This window comes from Talpa europaea (assembly GCF_964194135.1).
Source record: "Talpa europaea genome assembly, chromosome: 12".
Taxonomy (NCBI): Eukaryota; Metazoa; Chordata; class Mammalia; order Eulipotyphla; family Talpidae; genus Talpa; species Talpa europaea.
The window spans coordinates 42,006,513-42,026,986 of record NC_140079.1 but is presented as its reverse complement, the minus strand read 5'-3'; the positions used below and the strand labels follow the sequence as shown (position 1 = coordinate 42,026,986).

The window sequence follows — 20,474 nt, the reverse complement described above, 5'->3', positions numbered from 1 at the left end:
CACAAGTCACAACTATGATTGTCACTATATGCTATATGTCAATGAACAGGTCTCTGAGTTATCATGGGTAGAAACTATAAAAAGGGGTGAATATCAAGATATAGGGGTGATCAATGACCATCTTAAGGCTGGATGACTACCATGGCCCTATATCCAAAATAATCAGCATGAACTTAAAAAATATAGATCAAAATCTGTTGACTTGCACATATGACAATGTGATTTTATCACAATAAGTTTAACTAAAATCCACCATCTCATGTAGATACAAAAACAAAAAGAATAAGGAAAAATGATTTTTCCTTGAGACAAGAACACTCGGAATCCACTCTCTAAACAACTTTCAAATATACCCTGCAGCTGTGTTAACTGTAGTCATCACATTTTACATAAAATCCCTAGTATTTATTTATGTTACAAATGAGAGTTTGTACCTTTGACCAATACCCCTTCTCCTAATCATTTCCTAAGTCCCTGGCTCCCAGTATTTGTTCTCTTTTGGTTCTAAGTCCCTGAATCAGCTTCCATCTCCTGCACTGAACCCTCATGGACATGCAGGAAGCTCATGCAGTCATACATCTCTTTATCACCCACCCATATCTTGTTTTCCCATTTCTTCCCAAAGAAAGGGTCCCCTAATATATCCTCCTACCCTGCAGTGGGCTGAGTAATTTACTGCATCTTCATCTCCAGAACCTGGAAACATGAACTTCTGTGATGAAAGTGTTCAGGTGTGATTAAGTTAAAGATCTTAAAATGGAAATATTATCCTGGATTATCCAATTGAGTCCTAAGAGCAATCACAGATGTTCCCTTAAGAGTAAGGCAGAGGGACGCCTGATGCAGAAAGGGGTGGCAATGTGACCACTAAACCTAGACACTATGCTGTGGCTTTAAAGATGCAGGAAGGAGCCAATATCCAAGGAATGCAGTTTGGAAGCTGGAAGAAACAAGAAAATAAACTCTCCCACCAGGGCCTCCAGAGATGGCTGCTGATCTATGATTTGGGCCACATAAATTAATGTTGAACTTCTGGCCTCCAGAACTGAATGAAAATTTATTTCTGTTGTTTTAAGTCATTAAATTTGTGGCAATTTGTTATAATAACCATAGGAATCGATTATATACCCCAAAGGACAAAACTCCAATTCCTCTTTTGAGGGACTTTCTACTAAATGCAACACAAAGAAGGAAACTCAGCACATGCGGAGGGAGTGACCCAAATTCTGGGTGAGATGGGAAGGCAGTAGCAGACCAGCCTCCTTTTCCATGAAAAACCCAGCCCCCTAGGTTTGGTGCTCAGGAACTGGTAGAGAAATCAAGCCCCATAAACTGGACCTGGTTGCATTCTGGCTGTGCCCCCATTCTTGCTGTGTGACCCCAGGGCAGTAGAACAATATCTCTGAGTGACAGTTTCCTGATATGTCCAATGGGGACTGGGGATGCAGTTGTCCATTCATCCATTCCTCAGATATGTTTTCACCACCTATTATGTGTTAGGCTCTGTTGTAGGTACAGAAAGATATTACAGGTTCAGTTACACACCATCACAGTGAAGCTAATAGCACAATAAATCAAGTCACAATTTTTCTGGTATCCCAGTGCATATAAAAATTACATTTACACAGTGCAATAGCATTGTGACTATAAAAAACAAAGCACTAATTTTAAAATACTTTCTTCCTAAAAATGCTAACCATCATCTGAGCCTTTGGCAAGTCTTAATTATCTTGCCACAGACCTTCAATGTGTAAAAAGTACAGTATCTGTGAAGTACAATAAAGTAAAATATAATAAAACTTGGTATTCTTGCACTAGGGATACAGTGATGAACAACAAAAATCCCTACTCTCAAGTGCAGCAACATGGACAAAGGCAATAAGTAAAATAAGTCAAATATAAACTGTGTTAGAGAGAGTCATAAGTGGAAAAGAGAAGAAAAACAGAAAAGGAGAATCAGTTGTGTGTGGGGAATGAGGGTACAATAAAAAGGAAGATCAAAGAATGGAAATCATACAAAACATATTCTCAGAACAGAACCAATTTAAACCAGAAATCACAGACGATATCTGGAAAATCTGCAAATATTTGGAAATTAAATCATACCCACACACCAAAGAGGAAGTCAAAAATTAAAAATATTTCTAATTGAATGAATGTGAAAGCACACCGTAGCAAAACACGTGGGTTGCAGGGCAAGTCGTGCTGAGGGAAATGCAAAACATGTCACTCTTTGTGACAGTTTCCTGATGTTAAGAAGATGAGCTGGTATATTTGAAATTGCTTAGAGTGGATCTCTGTTTTTCAAGTACCAATCTTAGAAACATCTTTTCTACGTGTGTTTCTAGACACTTCTGTAGTCAATTCTGTAAATAGAACTGTCCACACATCTATTTACTAAAATAACTGTCTGCAACCAGATAAGGAGGGAACACTCACCGCAACATATTTTGTGTGCCCTTAAATACACTTCTCCATGCAATACAAACTGCTCTGTACACTCATTTCCTGAGTATTAAACAGTTAAAAGCAACACACCCTTGAGGAAAGTCAAGTGATTTACACTTCAGGCACAGCAAGAACATATTGTAATTTAGGTCCAATCTAGGTCCAAAAAAAAAAACTACAATTCCTTTTCTTTTTTATTTAAATATTTTATTTTGTATAATTCTTACATCTTTTTTCATCTTTGCACAATGTATGCATTTTCATTTTGGTTATATTCCCCATACAATTGCACCTCCCCTCCCCCCTTATTTGAGGAAGGACTACAATTCCTTTTCTAATCTTGCTGAGAAATTAGCTCTCACAGAATCATCTTTTTTATTTTTTTTTATTTTTTTTAAAGATTTATTTATTTATTTATACAAACACTGGGTACAGTCAGAAGCATGGGAGGGTGAGAGAATTCGCCAGAGCCAGAGTGGGGAGCAGAGCAGGCAGAAGGACTGAAGTACACTGCTGAGGGGAGCAGCGGGTGGCAGGAGAGTTCTGCGTGCCATGTGGGACCCTCCTCCAGTGGCCGGGGAGCAGCCGGGGATCGAACCGGTGCTGCAGAGGCTGCGGGCAGCTTCGCAACTCAGCACTCAACCGCTGCGCCACCAGGGGAGGCCCAGAATCATCTTTTTTTATATGTATCTATAAACACTCCCTCACGCACATTACTGTTTAGCAAACCACACCCTAAAATTTTTTTGGAGTTTTAATTATTTTTCACTCTTTTCAAAGAGTAGATCTTAAAAATTCTTATCACAAGAAAAAAACTGCAACTCTGTGGTGATGGATATTAACTAGAGTTACTGTGATGTGACCATGTTGTAATATAAACAAATATCAAATCATTATGTGTACCTCTGAAATTAATATAATGCTATTAGTCAATTTTATCTCAATACACATACCAAAAAAAGAAGGTGCTTAGGAAAGGTCTGACAATTAAAATGGACTGAAGGAGGTGGGGAAAGCCATGCGGTTATTTGTGAAAAGCACATTCCATACTATGCTAAGGCCCTGAGGACAGCAAGATGTTGAGAAACGGATCTTGGCTTCCCTGGGAACCCCTTCTCCATGAGACCTTCTAAATCAACCTTTTTAAAGTTCCAAGCTAGCCCTTCTTCATACACTCCATACTTTATGTTTCTCCTTAACAGTTCCTAGCATCCACCACCATCTAACATTCCACATATCTCTCTTCTTTATCTTGTCCACCACTTGGCTTCCCCCCATAAGCAGATCCACTGCCTGCCACACAGTAAGCATCCTATGCATGTCTGTTAAATAAATGGGTGATGGTCCTGCCTGCCGAGCTCTAACTAAGGCAATTCCTGGCATCAGTTAGAGGGTCTTCATATCTGCCCCATAAGCAAAGGGGAGGCCTTCCCCAGGGATTTTCTGGCAAGACCAGCATCCACCCCCAGAACTGAATTCCCTAGAGCTTCCAATCTCCCATTCAGCAGACTGTGGGTTTTTCTTTTCCACCCCCAACCCCACTTGGGGCCTCTGAGGCTTCTTTGCTCATGAAATGCTAACACAGCCCCTGCCTGGGGCCTGCCCGGAGGGGAGGGAGGAGAGATGTAAGAAGGGTGTGGAAGTCTTGGGCAACCAAGCAGGGTGCCTGGGGGGGTGGAAGTAGGTGACACAGGAAGGTCTTTTTTCAGATAGTTGGTAGAGACAAAACAGGAAGGGTGTAGGGCACCAGGAGACCGAGACCCAGCCTTGTCCTCGCCCCCGCATAGGTGCCTAATATCACCCTTACGCTGATGCTTCCAGCTCCCAATTCTAAGTATGGACAGGTGAGGCTGATGCATCTGAGTCAGGACATGAGAAAGGGTCCATGACTCAGCCCCTGGAGTCATTCTGGCTTAGACCCCTTCAACCTCTATTGAAATATCTGGTGCCTGAAGAGCCTTCTGGTTGATCTACAGTCCTGAGTCACCTAATGAAGGTGATGCACTCTGAGAAATGTGTCATTATGTGATTTTTTTGGATGCAAATCATAGAGAAGAATGACACAAACCTAGATGGTATAGCCTACTATACTCCTAGGCCATATGTAGGGACCATCAGCTTATGTGCAGCCCATCTTGACTAAATGTCCTTACTGATGCATGACTGTAGTTAGGGAATGTGACCCTGATGAAAGTAACCATAATGAGTATGTACTGGGCACCTTTTAGGTGCCAGGCATGTAACTGCAACCATGTATCCATTTAACCACCCTATTTGTTAATATGACAAATATTTATTAAGCACCCACTATATGCCAGCTCCACTTTAGGTGCAGGAATCCAGCAGTGAACAAGACAGACAAAATTCCCTGCACTGTGGAAGTGAGATTTGGAGGGGAGAAACTGGCGGGAAGCAAGGGAAATAAGTCAAATGGACTCAGGTAAGATGGTGCAAAGTGCTAAGAAAGAAAATAAAATCATGAAGCTGGTGGAGACTGTTGAGCAGGAGACCTTGGCTGGGAACTCTACAAAGTCAGTATTACTGATCACCTTTTACCTAATGAGTAAAGTGAGTCTTTGAGAGGGGAAGTCAGTTCTTCTTGAGATCATATGAGGAGAGTGAACTATAATTTGCTTTCAGGGTCTCCTCCCAACTGTGGCCTCTGGGTGAGCAGAGGAGAGACACCCAGGACATGGCAGGGCTACCTGTTACAGTTGTGTCCTACACAACTCCAAGAGTGCCATTTGCAAAAACACAATGTAAATGCTGCTCCCTGGAGTCAGGAAAGATATAAGAATCAGATTTCTGGGCTTCCCTGGTGGTGCATGGGGTTAAGCACAGCACTGTGGAGAGTTCCATCCCCCAGCCAGCCAGGGAGCAGCCCACCTGGCGCAGCAGACCTCTCCTGTCTTACACTCTGCTCCCCTCAGCAGTGTACTTCAGTACACTGTACACTGCCTATACACTGCCTTTGGTACACTGCCTTTTCTGTTCCCCACTCTATCTCTGGTGAATCCTCTCACCCCCCGCACCTCTGGCCTGTACCCCAGCTCTTGTGTGCATAAATAAATAAATCTTTTAAAAAAAAAAAAAACAAAAGAAAAGAAAAAAGAAAATCACAGGTTTCTACCATGGCCTGGAGACAAGTCACAGGCAGCCCGGAAGTCTTCATCACCATTGATGTTTTCTGTAGCTTGCTTATTTCACTTAACAATAACATGGTCAGTACATGAAAATCAAGTTCAATAATTCTCCCAAGGGTGGTCTCCAGATCAGTACTATTGAAACAGGGTGGTCCCCAAGAAAACGTGAGGTGCCAGGTTCCTGGCCCCACCCAAGGTAGGGTGAGCTAAGCAGGGAAGACATGGAGCTGGAGAGGAGAATGGGAGGAGGAAGCAGGATGGGGAGCCAGAAGGAGACCTGGAGGAGGCACATGGATTAGAGAAACATGTGAAGAAGCTGTGTTTGTTTCTTGGTCCTGGGCTGGTTGAAACAGATGTGGGTGAGAGACCTGTGGGGAGTTAACAATGGCAGCTTTTATTTTGATTTTGATTTTGCTCTTTTCCTCCCGGACTTGTCTGGCTGTTTCTGACCCTTTTCTATGGGTCCCTTCCCGAATGTGTTTTAGACTTACGGCAGGCTTTCAGGCCTTGCTCTGGGCCAACCCTGTTTGGCTGGGCATTTACCTGCAAGGCAATGGGTAACTTCGGGTGTTGGATTTGGAACCTATATTCTTTGTCTTTTCTTTGTTGCACACTAAGTGTATTAAAGTTTCTTTCCATTAAAAGTCTTACTCACCAGAATATGTTTTGTCTTGATGCAGAGGATGGCAGAAACTATTTAGTATGAACAGGTCTGGGGGTTCTGAGAAGCCCTTCTCCCTGCCCTGTAACACTGCCACCACCACCTGGGAACTTGTTAGAAATGCAGATTCTAGGGTCCCACCACAGCCTTCCTACAGTGGAGTAAAAGACTGGGTGTTTGGCTTTAGGGAGCCATGAAAGGGTCTCAGCAGCAACAAAATGACATCTGGTTTCTGTTTTGTTAAGTGCAGCCTGAGAAAGAAAATTAGGGGAAGTGAGGACAGGCTGTGCAGTCATATCGGGTAGAAGTGATGGTGCCTTGGCCTGGCCTGGTGGCCATAGAGAGAGTGGGGAGGGACCATGTTCTTGATAGATTTCAATGGTGGAGTCAATGAATTTGCCAACAGATAGCATGTCTGGGATGAGAGAAAGACAAAACTCAAGCATGACTCCAAGGTTTGGAGTCTGAGCACCTGGAATAATGGAGCAGTCATTGCCAAAGACATGAAGACAGAGGGGAGACCAAGTATTGAAAAAGAAACAGCCAAGAGAAATCAAGAATGTGATCTGAATATGTGTTGTAGGCTAAATGCTTGTGAGACAGGGCAAGCTAGGGTTATTAGGCAGTTTTAGGGATAGTGCAGGAGGGGACCTCTGAAAAATTTAGGGAGGCTTCAGAGATAAGGACAACCAAGGGAAAGTAACCCATTCCATTAGGAAAACAAACATGCCAGGACCAAGGACAACATTGTTAATGCTGGTCCTGGTTTCCTTCAGGTGGTAAAGGGAGGCGGAGATTGGAGAAATGGAGAGTGGTTTAATTTATGGTCACATTAGAAGGGCAGCTGTTTAACTTCAATGCAGGGATGCCCATCCAGAAGACTGGGCCATAAATTTAAAGATGCAACAAATGGGGAAAGAAAAAACTGTTAGATAAGGAATGTGAAGATCCCCCACTCAGTAGCAAATTAAGTAAGACAGCCAAGAACTAACCAATCACAAAGAGACTGGTGAAGTTTTAGAATAATGAGGGAAAAAAGGTATATATTCCCTGAGACACGACTCTACTTTGGCTTCCTTGCCCCTCCCAGGCCTGGTTCCCTGGCCTGGGAGTCCCACTTTATTTCTGCTCTTTTTCTCCTCAATAAACTTTTTCTTCTAAACAAACCTGCCTCTTCTCGCTTGCTTGCCTGAGCGTCTGCGAAGTTCCTGCTGCGGCTTCGTGAGACACCAACCCGTGGGGGGTCTGGCGGCTGGGGCTCAGCGCTGCCCTGCAGCCTGAAATCCGATCCTGGCTGGGAGACTAGGCCTGACAATTCCGGTATCACTTGTGTCTCCCCTCCACCAAAAAAAAAAAAAAAAAAGTTGCAATATAATTGTCAATATGATAATACAGGCACTGCCATGAGATATTGTAAGAGTTATGTTTACCTTATTCTATGATCTAAGTGTACAATAGCATTATGTCTAAAAAAGTATACAAAACGTATATGTCTAAAAAAGTAATTAGGCGCGGGTCCGGCATGGCGGCGGCTGCCGAGGGTGTCCCCGCCCCTCTGCGAGAGGAGCCCGTTCGAGACGATGCCGCGGTGGAGACAGCTGAGGAAGGAGCCTGAAGAGGCTGACATCAATGAACTCTGCCGGGACATGTTCTCCAAAATGGCAACTTACCTGATCGGGGAACTGACGACCACTAGTGAAGACTATAAACTCCTGGAAAATATGAATAAACTAACCAGGCTGAAGTATCTTGAAATGAAAGCTATTGCTATAAACATTAGTCGAAACTTAAAGGACTTAAACCAGAAGTATGCTGGATTGCAGCCTTATCTGGATCAAATCAGTGTAATTGAGGAGCAGATAGCAGCTCTTGAGCAGGCAGCCTACAAGTTGGATGCGTATTCAAAAAAACTGGAAGCCAAGTACAAGAAGCTGGAGAAGCGATGAAATACTTGTTCTTGTGGGACAGTTTTTTTTAATGTGGAAGAATATTTTATAAGACATGAATCCTGAGACTGATGAATTGTCAAAACTCCTTGGAAGGAACTATGCTGCTCTTCCCAGAAATATGCCAACATTGGAGTAAACTGGAGGACTGTGGCCACTCCTGAATGTCTTTTGAGGCAATATCCCTCAGAAACTCATACTAATAATTCCTTAACTTTTACTTGAATGTTTCATTGTCCATTCAGGACAGGGAGTCTCTCAGAGTTCAGGATAAACCTGGGCTTGCCAGTAAAATCAAAAGAGAGGACCTTTTTATTCTGGTAGTGGTTGATACTACATTATTTTCTTAGAAGGCTGGTTTTTTAGTTACTCTGTAAATGGTTGTTCTGTTAATGATGCTATTGCATTGCTAACAAGATACTTAAAAAAGGGAAAAAATAAAAATAAAAAAGTAATTAAATGTGACACAGAGAGAGAACAGCAGATGCTGTTGGAAATGTGGTGCAAATAGACTTGCCCCACTCAGAGTTGCTACAACCCTTCGATTTTTAAAACCCTTTGCACTCCGCTGTCCCCTCTCAGGGGACATCAGAATTCTAGCATATCACTCGGATGTCCCCTCTCAGGGGACATTGCAATTTATTAGTGATTACGGGGAATTGAGGTTATTTCAACGCAACTTTTTGAGACATGCATGTTTCCCTGAAGTTTTATCTTGAAATGGCACAAGAAATTAAATCAAAATATCGTAAAATGGTTTGGAGTGCAAAGGGTTAAAAAGCAATATTTGTAAAGTAGAGTAAATAAGCACAAAAAAATGAAATATCCCTGTATATGGAGCTGAGGAGGCAGGAGAGGGGTGGGAAATAACTAGGTCACTAGAGTGAAGCCCTGGTGAATGCAATCAGTGCCTTTATAAAATAAAAAAGAGAAAGAGAGAGACATGGGAGGTAGCTCATCTTCCTTCCTACAAGCAGATGGAAATCATCTACAACTCAGAACACAGCTCTCACCAAACATGACAATGCTGGCATGCAGCCATCACAATTGTGAGAAATAAATTTCTGTTGTTTATAAGTCACCCCCAGCCTACAGTATTTTGTTGTAGCAGCCTGAACAGACTGAGATGGAATGTGAAGTGTGAGATGCCCATATGGCAGTGCCCAGTGGGTAGCTGCAGACATCCATGCATCTGTAATTCTGGACAGAGGACACATCTAAAGACAAACTTGAGGGTTAACCACTAAATGTGGTGTATTCATTTCCTGGTATTGCCACAACAAATGACAACAAATTGGGTGGGTTACACACCAGGAATTTACTCTCTCAGAGCTCAGAGTTCAGAAGTCTGATATCAAGGTGTCAACAAAGCCACACTCCCTCCTCCAAAGGTTCAAAAGGAGATTTTGTTTCTCCAGCTTCTGATGCCTCCATGTATTCCTCGACTTGTGGCTGCATCACTCCAATCTTTTCCTTCATAAACTGTCTGCCTTCTTCTTGTGTGGGTGCCTGTGTCCAAATGTCTCTCCTTTTACAAAGACAGTAGTCACTGAATTAAGACCCACCTGAATTCAGTATGACCTCATTTTGATTACATCTGCAAAGACCCCATTTTCAAATAAGGTCTCCTCCAGCCCCAGGCTGGAGGAGAAGGGGAACAAATCAACCACAACATCTTGTCTAATGAAGTCTATTCCTTTATTAGCAAGCATCATTTCCTCGCATTGCCAAGCACTTGTTGAATGGTCTCTCTTTGTGTTCCAATGCAGGATTCCACAGAGTAACAAATTGGCATAGAATTTGTTACTGTTGCACATTAAGTCCAAGAGGTATCTGGAAGTATTAAACAATGCATTATACTCTGAATTTGCATATATTAAGCCCTAATATAACAGGTGTGAAATATAATAGCAGTTCTTTACAGTGGTAACTAGGATGCTAGAATTGCAACTTGCTCTATTTTTATAAAAACATTGAATAGGAATTGTTTTAAAAATTAACTTCAAATAGTTTTATTTATGAGTAACTTTATTTGCCTATTTAAGTTTAATTAAAATACTTATTTTGAATAATTTTATTTAAACTTTTGATATTCAGGAATTATATCATCCATATTGGGAAAGGGAGGGCTAAGATAATTTCAAATGTTTGAGTAGAGAAAAAAACAATTTTTTTGAAATAAGACATGAAAAGGAGGTTTCCTTTGTGCTCTAGCCTGGGGAGTCGTGGGGCGCCCAGGAAAGACGGAGGTGGGCCCCAGGACTACATCATCCCCCACCACTTCTGTGCAACTGGAATTTCAGAGGCCTGAGGCAGGGAGGGGAGGCCTGGTGTCTACCCAGAGGACACTGTCTCCTCCAGGCCTCAAGGTGGCACCAAAGATATCAGAAAGCCTCCGGGGGCGTTCGTCTCTATGGCCCCCGCGGCGGCCTGCGCGACCCGGAAGGCGTGACTGGAGAAGGGAAGTGCTTCCGGGTAGGAGCGGGGTGACCCCGAGCTGCGGCGGAAACCCGCGGCGACAGCTGCCATGGGGGCGCACCTGGGCAGGCGTTATCTGAGCGATGGGTCGGGGGAACCCGATCCCCTGCGGATGCCTACCTTCCCACCCGACTACGGCTTCCCGGGGCGCAGGGAGCGCGGTGAGTCCCAGGACGCAGGCGGGCTGGCTGGAGCGGTGGCGCGAGGCGCAGCCCCCGAACCCCAAGGTCCTCGGGACTGGACTTAGCTCCCACCTGGGCGAGGGGGAGTTCCTGGGGGCGAATGTGACCCCGCCTGAGTGTAGCAACATCGCAGGTAGAAGACATGATATGAGCAAAGGCACTGCGATATGGAGCTAATGAGGTGCTCGAAGCTGAGCTCAGTCGAGAGCCCTGAGAGGGTTTCTCACGGAGGGGGCGTGTTCGTTGTACCCCCGTGCAGGTAGCACTACTGTTTTAGGTATGCGCAGGAAAAACAACCGGTACTCGTGCCTCACGTACAGTCCCGCACGTTGCTTTTTTGTATGTAGTAATACAGCCCCGGGCCAAATCCCAGGTGGGGCGCGGCTCATGGAATAGGCACTGATTGAAGCGAACTCGCAGGGGGAGACAGTGGGACCAGAAAGATCGTGGAGGCGGCACCTGGGAGCCTGGGGCACGCGAGATGAGTAGGAGTTGGCCAGACAGAGACCAAGGAGAGGGGAGAGCCAGTGCTTCTAAGCAGAGGAGGGACACAGTCACACTTGCTTTGTCAAAGGGTCATGCTGGCTGCTGGATGGGTGAGAGCTTGGGAGACCTCTAAACTGGGGTGAGGTCTGTATTTGAGAAGTTGGGAGGTGGGCTCATTTTCCTGATTCCTAGTAGTCCATCCATCCACTCTCCCCCTCAACCAGGTTAATTCTTACCACTGCCCCTCATAACTTGTTTTCCCACAATCAGTTTTGCAAACCCCCACAACTCCCTGCTCCTGTCTCTTATTTGCCTAAGCCAAAACCCTGGTTTAATCAAGCTTTCCTCCTCTTTGGTGCCTATGCAGCTGAACGTCGTTGGAGAAAAACACCTAGCCTGGTTGACTGGCCTCCCAGTGACTCCTCCAGTTGGCCCTTTGTGCTGCTGGCTTTCCTGTTACATTTCCTATCCTTTCATGCTTTCCTAGACCACCCTCCAGTATATCTTCTCTCTCAGAAGCCAGGATTTCCTTGATGCTTCTTCAGTTGGTCATTTTGCATCCTCTTAAGAAAAGTGAAGCACTCAAAAGAGCTCTCATGCATACTCATCCTGTGTGGCCTAGGACCCTGTCAGATGTGCCCTTGGTCTGGAAGAACTCCCTGTGCCCTCCATCCAATGACATTGCCCTAAATGGTTATCCTCTCTCTTGCAACATAGATTTTCCCATCAACTTGTAAATAGTTATCTCTACCGTTTTAAAATCACCTTCCAGCCATCTTCCTACCATTTCACTGATGGGGCTCTTGTCAAACTCCCCCTTCCCCATGTCTATAACCCCAAACCCCATTGTGAACCCTCAGTTCTAATTCACCCCCTGCTGCAACAGTGGATCACTACCAACTTCCTGGAAGCACCTCTTCATCTCACTCCTAAGAGCCAACACTTCGGCCCACCCCATTGAGTGCTCCTTCAGTGACTCACCCATTACCCTGAGGGTCTCATCTTGTCACCTGGCTCCAAATACCTTGTAAGCCAGTGCTCCCAAGTTTTTATCTTCAGCCAGGCCCTAACCCTGAACCCCAAACATGGACCCCATGGCCTGCTTGACATCTCTGCACAGTGTTAATGGGCATGTCACATTCATCAAGTCCAAAACAGAGCTTCTGCCCTCCCCACCAAGCCTGCCCTTTCTTCCAGCCACCTTTCCATGTGCTCTTGTCCAAGTCCTCAGGGCATCCTGTTGCCTCTCCTCTCTCCCCAAGGCCTGTGTGCAGGCTATTCTGCTATCTAGGCAGCTCTTTTCCAGGTGTCTGTGACTCACTGCCTCGCCTTCAGTTGCCACCTTCTGAAAGACCCCTCCGTCTAAAGTTGTAACCCACCTCCCAATATTGCCTGTTTCTCTCCCTTACTTTTTCCCCCTATTATTCAGCATTGCCAAACATCCTACAACCCTCTATCACTGTTTGTTCTGTGTCTCCAGCAAGTTTTTTCTGTGTCTATCCTTGTTTTCTACTATATCCCCAATGCCTGGCACACACTTGGTGCTCTGTAAATCTTTGCTTCTGGTCACAATGCCATGAAACCAGCTGGGGCGGGGGTGGAGGGGCGGTGGTAAGCTACAGTGGATACGCACGCCTGGGGCTTAGATGAGTTGAGGGTGGGGATGGCCAGGTTGGGGCTCATCAGTCTGTGGAGTGACTACAGCCATGGAGTAGAATGAGCAGAAGTCTCTCAGCACAAGAGTCCTGGAAAGCTGGCATTTAAGTGTTGGGCAGCCATAGATATGACAGGAAACCAGGGAAGGTGTGGTGCAGGGAGAGCAAGGGAAGAGAACATTCAAGAGAAAAGCAAGCAAGAGGCTAAAGAAGCAAGGTGTCCTGGGATCTTTTGTGGCTCTACTTCTACTGGGGTAGAGCGTAGAAGCTAGAGAAAGGAATGGGATGTGGGGGCAGATGAAGCCCGGGGCCAAGTAGGACAAAGGTGTGCTGGAAAGCAGGAAAACAGCCAGGGAGGGTGCCGTGAGACATGACTCTTTGATACTGATGGAAAGGGACGGGGACCAGGTGGCCATCGGGGAAGGGAGGGCACCTGAGGTTGGAGAAAGACTAGAGCCTGAATATCCATACTGGGTAGAGAGAGGCCAGGGAGGTGCAGGATAGCCAGGCACGGGGCATGGGCTGAGTTGTGTGCCCATGATGCTTTCTTCTGGGCTGGGGTTTTGAAGGTGGCTGGAGCACCAGGACCAAGGGCTGCTCCAGCCCTCCTTAAAGCCCTGGGCCGCTTCACTTCTGTTAGTTTACTAAAGGCTCACTTGGTTGGCTTTGGAGTAGAGGTTGAGAGTCCATAGGGTCCACGAGGCCACACCACTGACCAGCAAGAGCCAAGCTGGCATCCAGGCCCCAGTGCTAGAAGAATATGATCTCTAAGCACAGGCTTGGGCTGTCTGGGGAATGATGGGGGAGGAGGGATTGATGTTGAGGAACCCAGGGCGATGGGGAAGAGAGGGACTCTTCCCCTGTCAGAGTCACTCTTTTGCAAATTAGAGAAGCCTGCTTCTCAAGACGCTCTACCTGTCAGGGTGACTGGTACCCACAGGGCCCCTGAGCTGGTTTCTCTGGATTAGGGGTACCCAGGGTCCTGGCAGGTAGGCTGAGCCCCTCACCCACCTCCTGCAGAGATGGTAGCCACACAGCAGGAGATGAACGACGCACAGCTGGTGCTCCAGCAACGGGATTACTGTGCTCACTACCTCATCCGGCTGCTCAAATGCAAGCGTGACAGCTTCCCCAACTTCCTGGCCTGCAAGCATGAGCAGCACGACTGGGACTACTGCGAGCACCTTGAGTAAGCCACTCAACTGTGGGACAGCAGTAACTAGTGTCAAGGCTTCTGGCCAGACTCCCTCCCCTTAGTGTGAAAAGGAATCCCAAGGGGCCTTTTGAGGGGCAGGGGAGGGGTGCAAGTAGCATGACTTTGAGGCTACCTGGAAAAGTGGCCAGGCCAGGGTTCCAGAGGGAAGGCCAGCCTCTGCCAGGGCTCGCTGGGGTCCACCAGGGGTACCTGCTTGGGCCACCCAACTCCAGTCCCCACTTAGAGACCTCCCCAGAGTACTCCCAGACACCTGTTATCGTCCCCTTAGCCTCAGGACTATGGGAGGGCCTAGCCAGGGAGCCTAAGCCTGATGCCCCTTCTGCTCTACCCACAGCTATGTGAAGCGCATGAAGGAGTTTGAGCGGGAGCGGCGACTACTCCAGCGTAAGCAGCGGCGAGAGCAGAGGGAAGCGAACCTGGCCAGGGGCCAGGGCACTGGCGAGGTGGCCCCGGAGGTAGCCTTGTAGTGGACCCACCACTACCCTGTGTCAGAAATAAACGCTTTCAGGACCTCAGCCCGACCCCTGCCTTTTCCTATGGTGTGCTGGCCCCCAAACCCTAAAGAAATACGCAGAGTCTTGAGTCTGGCTGGAGACGTCAGGTTTTATTCCAGGTGCTAAGAGTGCCCCCATCCTCCTCCAGAATGACACTGGGGTGGAGGGACGAGAGCCTAGCGTGGCCAGCCCAGGTGGGGTAAGTGACTCAGAGCAGGAAGGGGATGATGGGCATGCGCAGGGGTGGGTAGTCACGGAACTCCTTCAAGTAGCTGCGGTGCTTGCCCTTGGCCCAGATGGTCATCTGAGTGAAGCCCACCAGGGAGAAGAGTGCCACTGGGGAGAGAAGAAGTGTCAGGGAAGGAGGCCGGGAGAACAGGGATGCGGGGAGCAGGGCAGTGGGCTCACCTGGGAGACACTGTGTCATGATGGCAAAGCCGATCCAGGACCCTACCTATGGGCAGACAGCAGGGTGAGGGCAGGCAGGGCTGGTGGTTCTGTGAAGACGTCACCACCCCCAAGGCTACACGATGAAGCTGCCCCTCAGCCCTGACAACACGAGCCAGCCATACACACCCTCCAACCCCTGGAGAGGCTGTAGCCTCCATCTGCAAAGGCTCCAAGTTCAAACTGTAAAAGCAGCTGCCAAGCCTGGCACCCCACTAAGGGCCTCCACAAACCAGGAGGGGAGAGGAGATGAGCAAGGCAGACAGACCCTCACCTCATAGGTGTAGTTGGGGCAGGACACCAGCAGAAAGAGCCACGTGAAGGGGTTCTTGGTAGGATAAGGGATCTTCCTGGTCTTAGATCCTGATGGACAGGAGAGAAAGGTAAGAAGGACCCTAGAAAAGCCTGACCCTCCCCTGTCCCAGCCAGCTACTCACCAGCTGGCCGCAGGTCACGCAGTGCCATGTGGATGGAGAAGTTGCCAAGCTGGCAGATCTGTCAGGAGAGTGGGGTCAGCCTAGGTCCCCTCAGACTCCCCCCTCCCTGTCACGCACCCCAGACAGCTCACCACAAAGATGGCCAGCGCCAGTTTAACCTGCTGGGCTCCGTAGGCTGAAGAGAAAGCAGAGAAGGGTGGTCCATGGGAGGACAGCCTGAGCAGGGGCTCAGACAGGAGGAACAGGGTCAAAGGCCACTTACTCGGGGGTGTGTAGAGAGGGTGGTTGATGTAATAAGCCATCCACGCGGCAAAGCCCCAGTAGTAGGTGCAATTCTGAAAAAGCAGGGCAGAGATGGGGCCTGGCCCAGAGGGTGGAAGGATAGGGGCAAGGAGAGCTACAATGGTGTGGACAGGCAGAGGTGGGGGCCCGGGCTCACCTTGAAGATGTTGCGCAGCGGCATGGTGCCATGGGAGAAGCGGTGAACAAAGAGCGTCTCCAGCAGGCGCTTGATATAGTGGAATGAATGGCAGATGCAGGCAAGGCTGTGGAGGGAGCAGGTTAAGCAAGGGAGGGGCATCTGCAAGGCCCTACCCCCAGGTGCCCCCACCCCAGCTCCGGCACCCACTCACTGCACCACTGTGTGTCGACTGGACGTGAAGTCGTATTTGTGGCCATAGATGAAGGGCACCCGGAAGTAAAAGAGCAGGTAGATGAAAAGTGGCCCTGCGTACTCCGTCAGGAAGACCTGGGGCGTGGGGGGCAGGTGCATGAGTCCAAGGGGCAGACTAAGGAGGAGGCCACTGGGGTGGGCAGCTGGAACTCACCGTCACCCAGCTGATCTGGGCCCCCAAGTCACGAAAGTAGAGTGTGGCTGTGGTGCCCACAGGCAGCTTCTGTAGAACATCCTCATCCTTTAAGGACTTGCCCTCTGTGGAAAGGCAGGCCAGGGCTCAGGGGCCGCCAGACCAGCCCCCACCCAAGGGAACTGAGTGAGCAGAGAAGTACTCACTGGGGTCCAGGCGGAGGGATTGGCGGGCAGGGTACCACTGCGGATCTGCAGGGAGAACAGGTGTCAAATACACAGACTGAAGGGGCCAGGGACCCCCGCAGTTCCTCCTGCCCCCGGGCAAGACCTCTAAGCCCTATAAGGCTCACGGACAGAAGCCACAGCCGGAAGAGCACAGGCAGAGGCGGAATGTCCTTCCCAGAGCACAGCAAGGGCGTTTCTGCTGATGACAATGCTGGGGGTGCCTGCCCTGGGCAAACCCAGAAAGGCCTGGGCCACACTGGCAGCATCTCTGCAGGCCCCTCAAGGAGAGGCACACAGGACTGGGTCCCGCCTGGGAGCAGTGTGGCTGGGCCCTGGACTTACGGCTCTTGGTGAAAAGGTTCTTAATCTCGGCGATGGTGGCATGGGGTTCCACCTGGGAAAACACAGGCCACAGGGACATGAATGTGAGTACAGACCCAAGATCCAGGCTTCCTCCTGGTAAGGGGGATGGACTAGGGACCTGGGGACTGCTCTGGGAGAAAGGAGGGTTAGGGACCAGGCCCCTAGCCATGTGACCAAGAATCCAAGAGCCCTACCAAAAAATTAGGGCCCAGTTTTAACAGCTGGTCAGGACATCCCAGCCTGGCCAGGAGATGCTGTAAGCATGGGAACTAAGCCTGATGCTCTGCCTGCCCTCCCACCCACATCTACAGCTCCCCCCAGAATAAAGCTCTCCCCAGGGACATATCCCTTAACATCAGGTCTTGCCTCAGTAGGGGGGCAGGTCTCAGAACTCCACCTCTCTTCCCAAACCCTAGAGGCTGCAGGATCCACTGAGGCTACTTCACCACTTCTCCCAGCAGAAGGCCAACTCCTAGCCACAACCAGGGCCTAGGACTGACCACTGCCCTACGCTGGTTAGGGCAAGCCCAGAAACTGAACCCTTTGTGCACCCCCTACAAATGGCAGCAGGTAGGGCACCAAAACATAGTTTGGTGGAGCACTCCCATCTCCCCAGGCTAGAAGCCCCCAGAAGTAGCAGTATCCTAGGCCTAATGCCCTTGGCCTAGTGGAGCCCGAGCTGAGGCCAGTCCTACCTTGTCCAGGAAGCACAGCTTCTCCCGTGTCTTCCCATCCAGAATCTCCACCTCAAAGAAGAGAACAGCCTTTTTAGGTTTCTTTGCTATCTTGGGGGGTACAGGCCGGGGGAGGCCATTGAGGCCAGGGCTAAGCCCCTGGCTGGCCTCCCGGGCCACCACGCTCATGCTCAGGTCCATGCCGCACCGCTCTGCCTGCCCCAGCCAGCGGCCCCAGCTGCCGGCCGTCAGCCCCCACCACGGGGCAGCTCTGGGCCAGGCAGGCAAGATCAAATTCTGCCGCGGTGCTGGAAAGGTGCCCACACTGCCCTGGCACTGCCAGCTTCTGTGCAGATGTAACCTGAGTGGCCCCACAGCCATGGCCTGGCTAAATATAAAACTGCCCTAGACTGAGCCCCCAGGAGCCACACATAGACCTGGGGGCGGGGAGTGAAGGGAAGGGGATGTAGATGGAGGCCTAAGTTGCCCTGAAAATGACTTTTAAGTGGACATATACCCCCAACAGCACTAAGTGTTAATAAGACCCCAGGGGCAGACATGGAGGTGCTTCCTAAGCCCCCACCCGTGCAAGAAGAGGCCAACCAGCAGCCCAGGCCACAGCTCAGGTCCTCAGAGTTCACTGGGCTTGGAAAAACCCCAGCTATTTTGACAATCCGTAAGATAGATCATCCATTTCCCCTTCTGAGCCGTAAGAGACACTCTGGATTATTTTCCTTGTGCATGTGTGTTCCCAGGGAGGTGACAAATTCCAGAGTTATTGGTGCAGAGAGCCTCTCTCTAAGTGTGGAAAAGGTCAGGAAACTAGGAGTTCCAGCATGTGCCCCAAGGCTGGGCTGATGGGGCTTCAGCCCCACCTCTCAGATTTGCTTCTCCATTTCCCACCCAGGCCTGTTCAAGGCCATCTTCCTACCTGTCAGCCCAACACAGCACCCCATCCAAGCCCTGAGCACATACCCCCACCTCCCTACACCTCTGAACCCTTGAGTGGCCAGGCTGTCTTGTCCCCCTAAATCCCCTGTCAACTGGTCAGACAGTGGCAGTAAGGAAGAGCATTGCTGGGAGGGAGGGAGGGAGGGAGGGAGGGAGGGGGACAGGGAGAGGGCAGAAGCCAGAGAGAGAAGATGGGGCAAACAGTTCGAGGAGCTGGAGAGAACCTAGCTGTGCCCTTATCAAGCCAACCATGAAAGGCCCCAGAGCTCCCTGGCACATGTCCTATTATAGACATGGGCCACAGCAGGCAGGACTAGGTTTGACCCTAACCAGCAGGTGCTGAGGACACTTTCTGCTCCTGGTGGGCCCTCAGTCAGAGGCAGTGTGGGGAAAAGGAGCAGAGCACAAACCCCCAGGGCAGGCAGAGCCCCCACCAGGGCTCTCTTGAGAACACAACCATCCATGCAGGGCCCAGGAGATGAGTTACCACAGCCTGAACCCCACTGGAGAAAGGGGTTCCCCTCACATATACCTCCATGACAGCAGGAGAGGCAGGGGATTTAGTGGTCTCCATGGAATCACTTCTCTCTGAGCCTGAATTCAGAGGTACATCATGGACATAAGGGAGGACCATGCATCCAATGCTACCTGTCGTCACAGCACTAGAGAGAAAATTATCAACCCCAAGCTCTGCCCAGAGTGTGGTATGGTGGGGGGGAGGTTACTGAACCCCACAAGTCACAGGAGTAACAAGACCAGATGGGTCAAAAAGAGGGAGCTAGTCATACTGGTAACAAGACCAGACTGGTCAAAAAGAGGGAGCTGGTCATACTGTTCAAGAATTGGGTCCCACCAAGGGACTCCAGGGAGAGGGAAAGGAAGCATGAAGAAATGCACCAGAAAGGACTAGAATAGCAGGCCCCAGAGGGTGTGGTCCTGCTCGATGGCTGCAGGTATATAAATAGTTCCTGGGTCCCAGACAAGCAATGCCCACATGCCTTCGGAGCCCAAATGACCTGCAGGAAGGCAGCACTGCATCTACTAGGAGACAAGGCCTCCAAGTTCCTGCTGAACCACTCAACAGCTTAAAATACAACCAGCCCCTCACCCTGCTGGCCAGCTGCTGGGGGAGGGCTGAAATCCTACCTCTCTCCCCCTACTCGGGCACCAGACCAGGGCCCAAGAGGCGAATACAGCCGTTGGGGCCCCAACTCGCTGTTGGGAGAGAAGCTGGGTGGCCAGGAGGGAGACAAGCTCAGAAGCTAGGCAGCAGGAGGGGGTGACCAAGAGGGGACAAGCTCCCAGCTGCCACTAACACACCCCAGCCAATGCTGTGCCAGGAGAGGAGCAGCCAGTACCCTCAGAGGTAAGCCCAGCCTGAAGGGCTGCTCCCAAGGGCTTGCTGCATGGGGGCAGTGCCAGCTCAGTCATGAAGCAACGGGGTGACGGTGGGCCCCTCTGGAATGGCTACTCCTTCCTCCCTTCCTCTCCCCAAATTCAGGGACCCAGCAGCCATCTTCACACAAAAGATCAGAAGGTCCTGGGGAGGGGGGCATGTACTCAGGAACTCTCTGTGCTTTTATGCAACTCCCTATGCCTCTGTAATTTTTTTTTAAGATTTATTTATTTATGCATACAAAAACTGGGGTACAGGCCAGTGGCATGGGGGGGTGAGAGGATTCAGAGTGGGGAACAGAACAGGCAGACTGACCAAAATACGCTGCTGAGGGGAGAGTCAGGAGAGGCCCGCTGTGCCATGGGCCACCTCCCTGGCGGGGGATTGAACCCGCAGTTCAGTGGCTGCTGCTACCTTCATAGTGCTGCGTCTTAACCCCTTGCACCACCAGGGAGGCCCTGCCT

General features: G+C 49.3%; 2 protein-coding genes and 1 pseudogene across 3 annotated transcripts; 2 read left to right on the top strand and 1 right to left on the bottom strand.

Moving 5' to 3' along the window:
* Positions 1–7,774: 7,774 nt before the first annotated feature.
* On the top strand, positions 7,775–8,198 carry LOC311182573 (biogenesis of lysosome-related organelles complex-1 subunit 2-like; annotated as a pseudogene). The gene has a single exon. The product of its transcript is annotated as a biogenesis of lysosome-related organelles complex-1 subunit 2-like (transcript).
* A 2,479-nt stretch (positions 8,199–10,677) lies between these two features.
* Positions 10,678–14,711, top strand: NDUFB7 (NADH:ubiquinone oxidoreductase subunit B7). The gene is made up of 3 exons (XM_084251445.1): positions 10,678–10,837; positions 14,020–14,188; positions 14,550–14,711. The coding sequence occupies exons 1-3, from the start codon at positions 10,726–10,728 to the stop codon at positions 14,680–14,682; spliced, it is 414 nt and encodes a 137-aa protein (XP_084107571.1). The 5' UTR covers positions 10,678–10,725; the 3' UTR covers positions 14,683–14,711.
* An 87-nt stretch (positions 14,712–14,798) lies between these two features.
* On the bottom strand, positions 14,799–17,864 carry TECR (trans-2,3-enoyl-CoA reductase; the record flags this gene model as incomplete). The annotated part of the gene is made up of 12 exons (XM_084251444.1): positions 14,799–15,045; positions 15,118–15,163; positions 15,431–15,519; positions 15,594–15,651; positions 15,725–15,768; positions 15,856–15,928; positions 16,033–16,138; positions 16,226–16,341; positions 16,421–16,524; positions 16,606–16,650; positions 16,969–17,020; positions 17,685–17,864. The coding sequence occupies 12 exons, from the start codon at positions 17,862–17,864 to the stop codon at positions 14,918–14,920; spliced, it is 1,041 nt and encodes a 346-aa protein (XP_084107570.1). The 3' UTR covers positions 14,799–14,917.
* Positions 17,865–20,474: the final 2,610 nt, after the last annotated feature.

What these genes read in the sequence shown, in the direction of transcription:
- NDUFB7 (XM_084251445.1), top strand. Translation starts at nt 10,726, where the DNA reads ATGGGGGCGCACCTGGGCAGGCGTTATCTGAGCGATGGGTCGGGGGAA. An exon ending in CCCGGGGCGCAGGGAGCGCG is followed by an intron (nt 10,838 to 14,019) that starts GTGAGTCCCAGG and finishes CACCTCCTGCAG; the next exon opens with AGATGGTAGCCACACAGCAG. An exon ending in GACTACTGCGAGCACCTTGA is followed by an intron (nt 14,189 to 14,549) that starts GTAAGCCACTCA and finishes CTCTACCCACAG; the next exon opens with CTATGTGAAGCGCATGAAGG.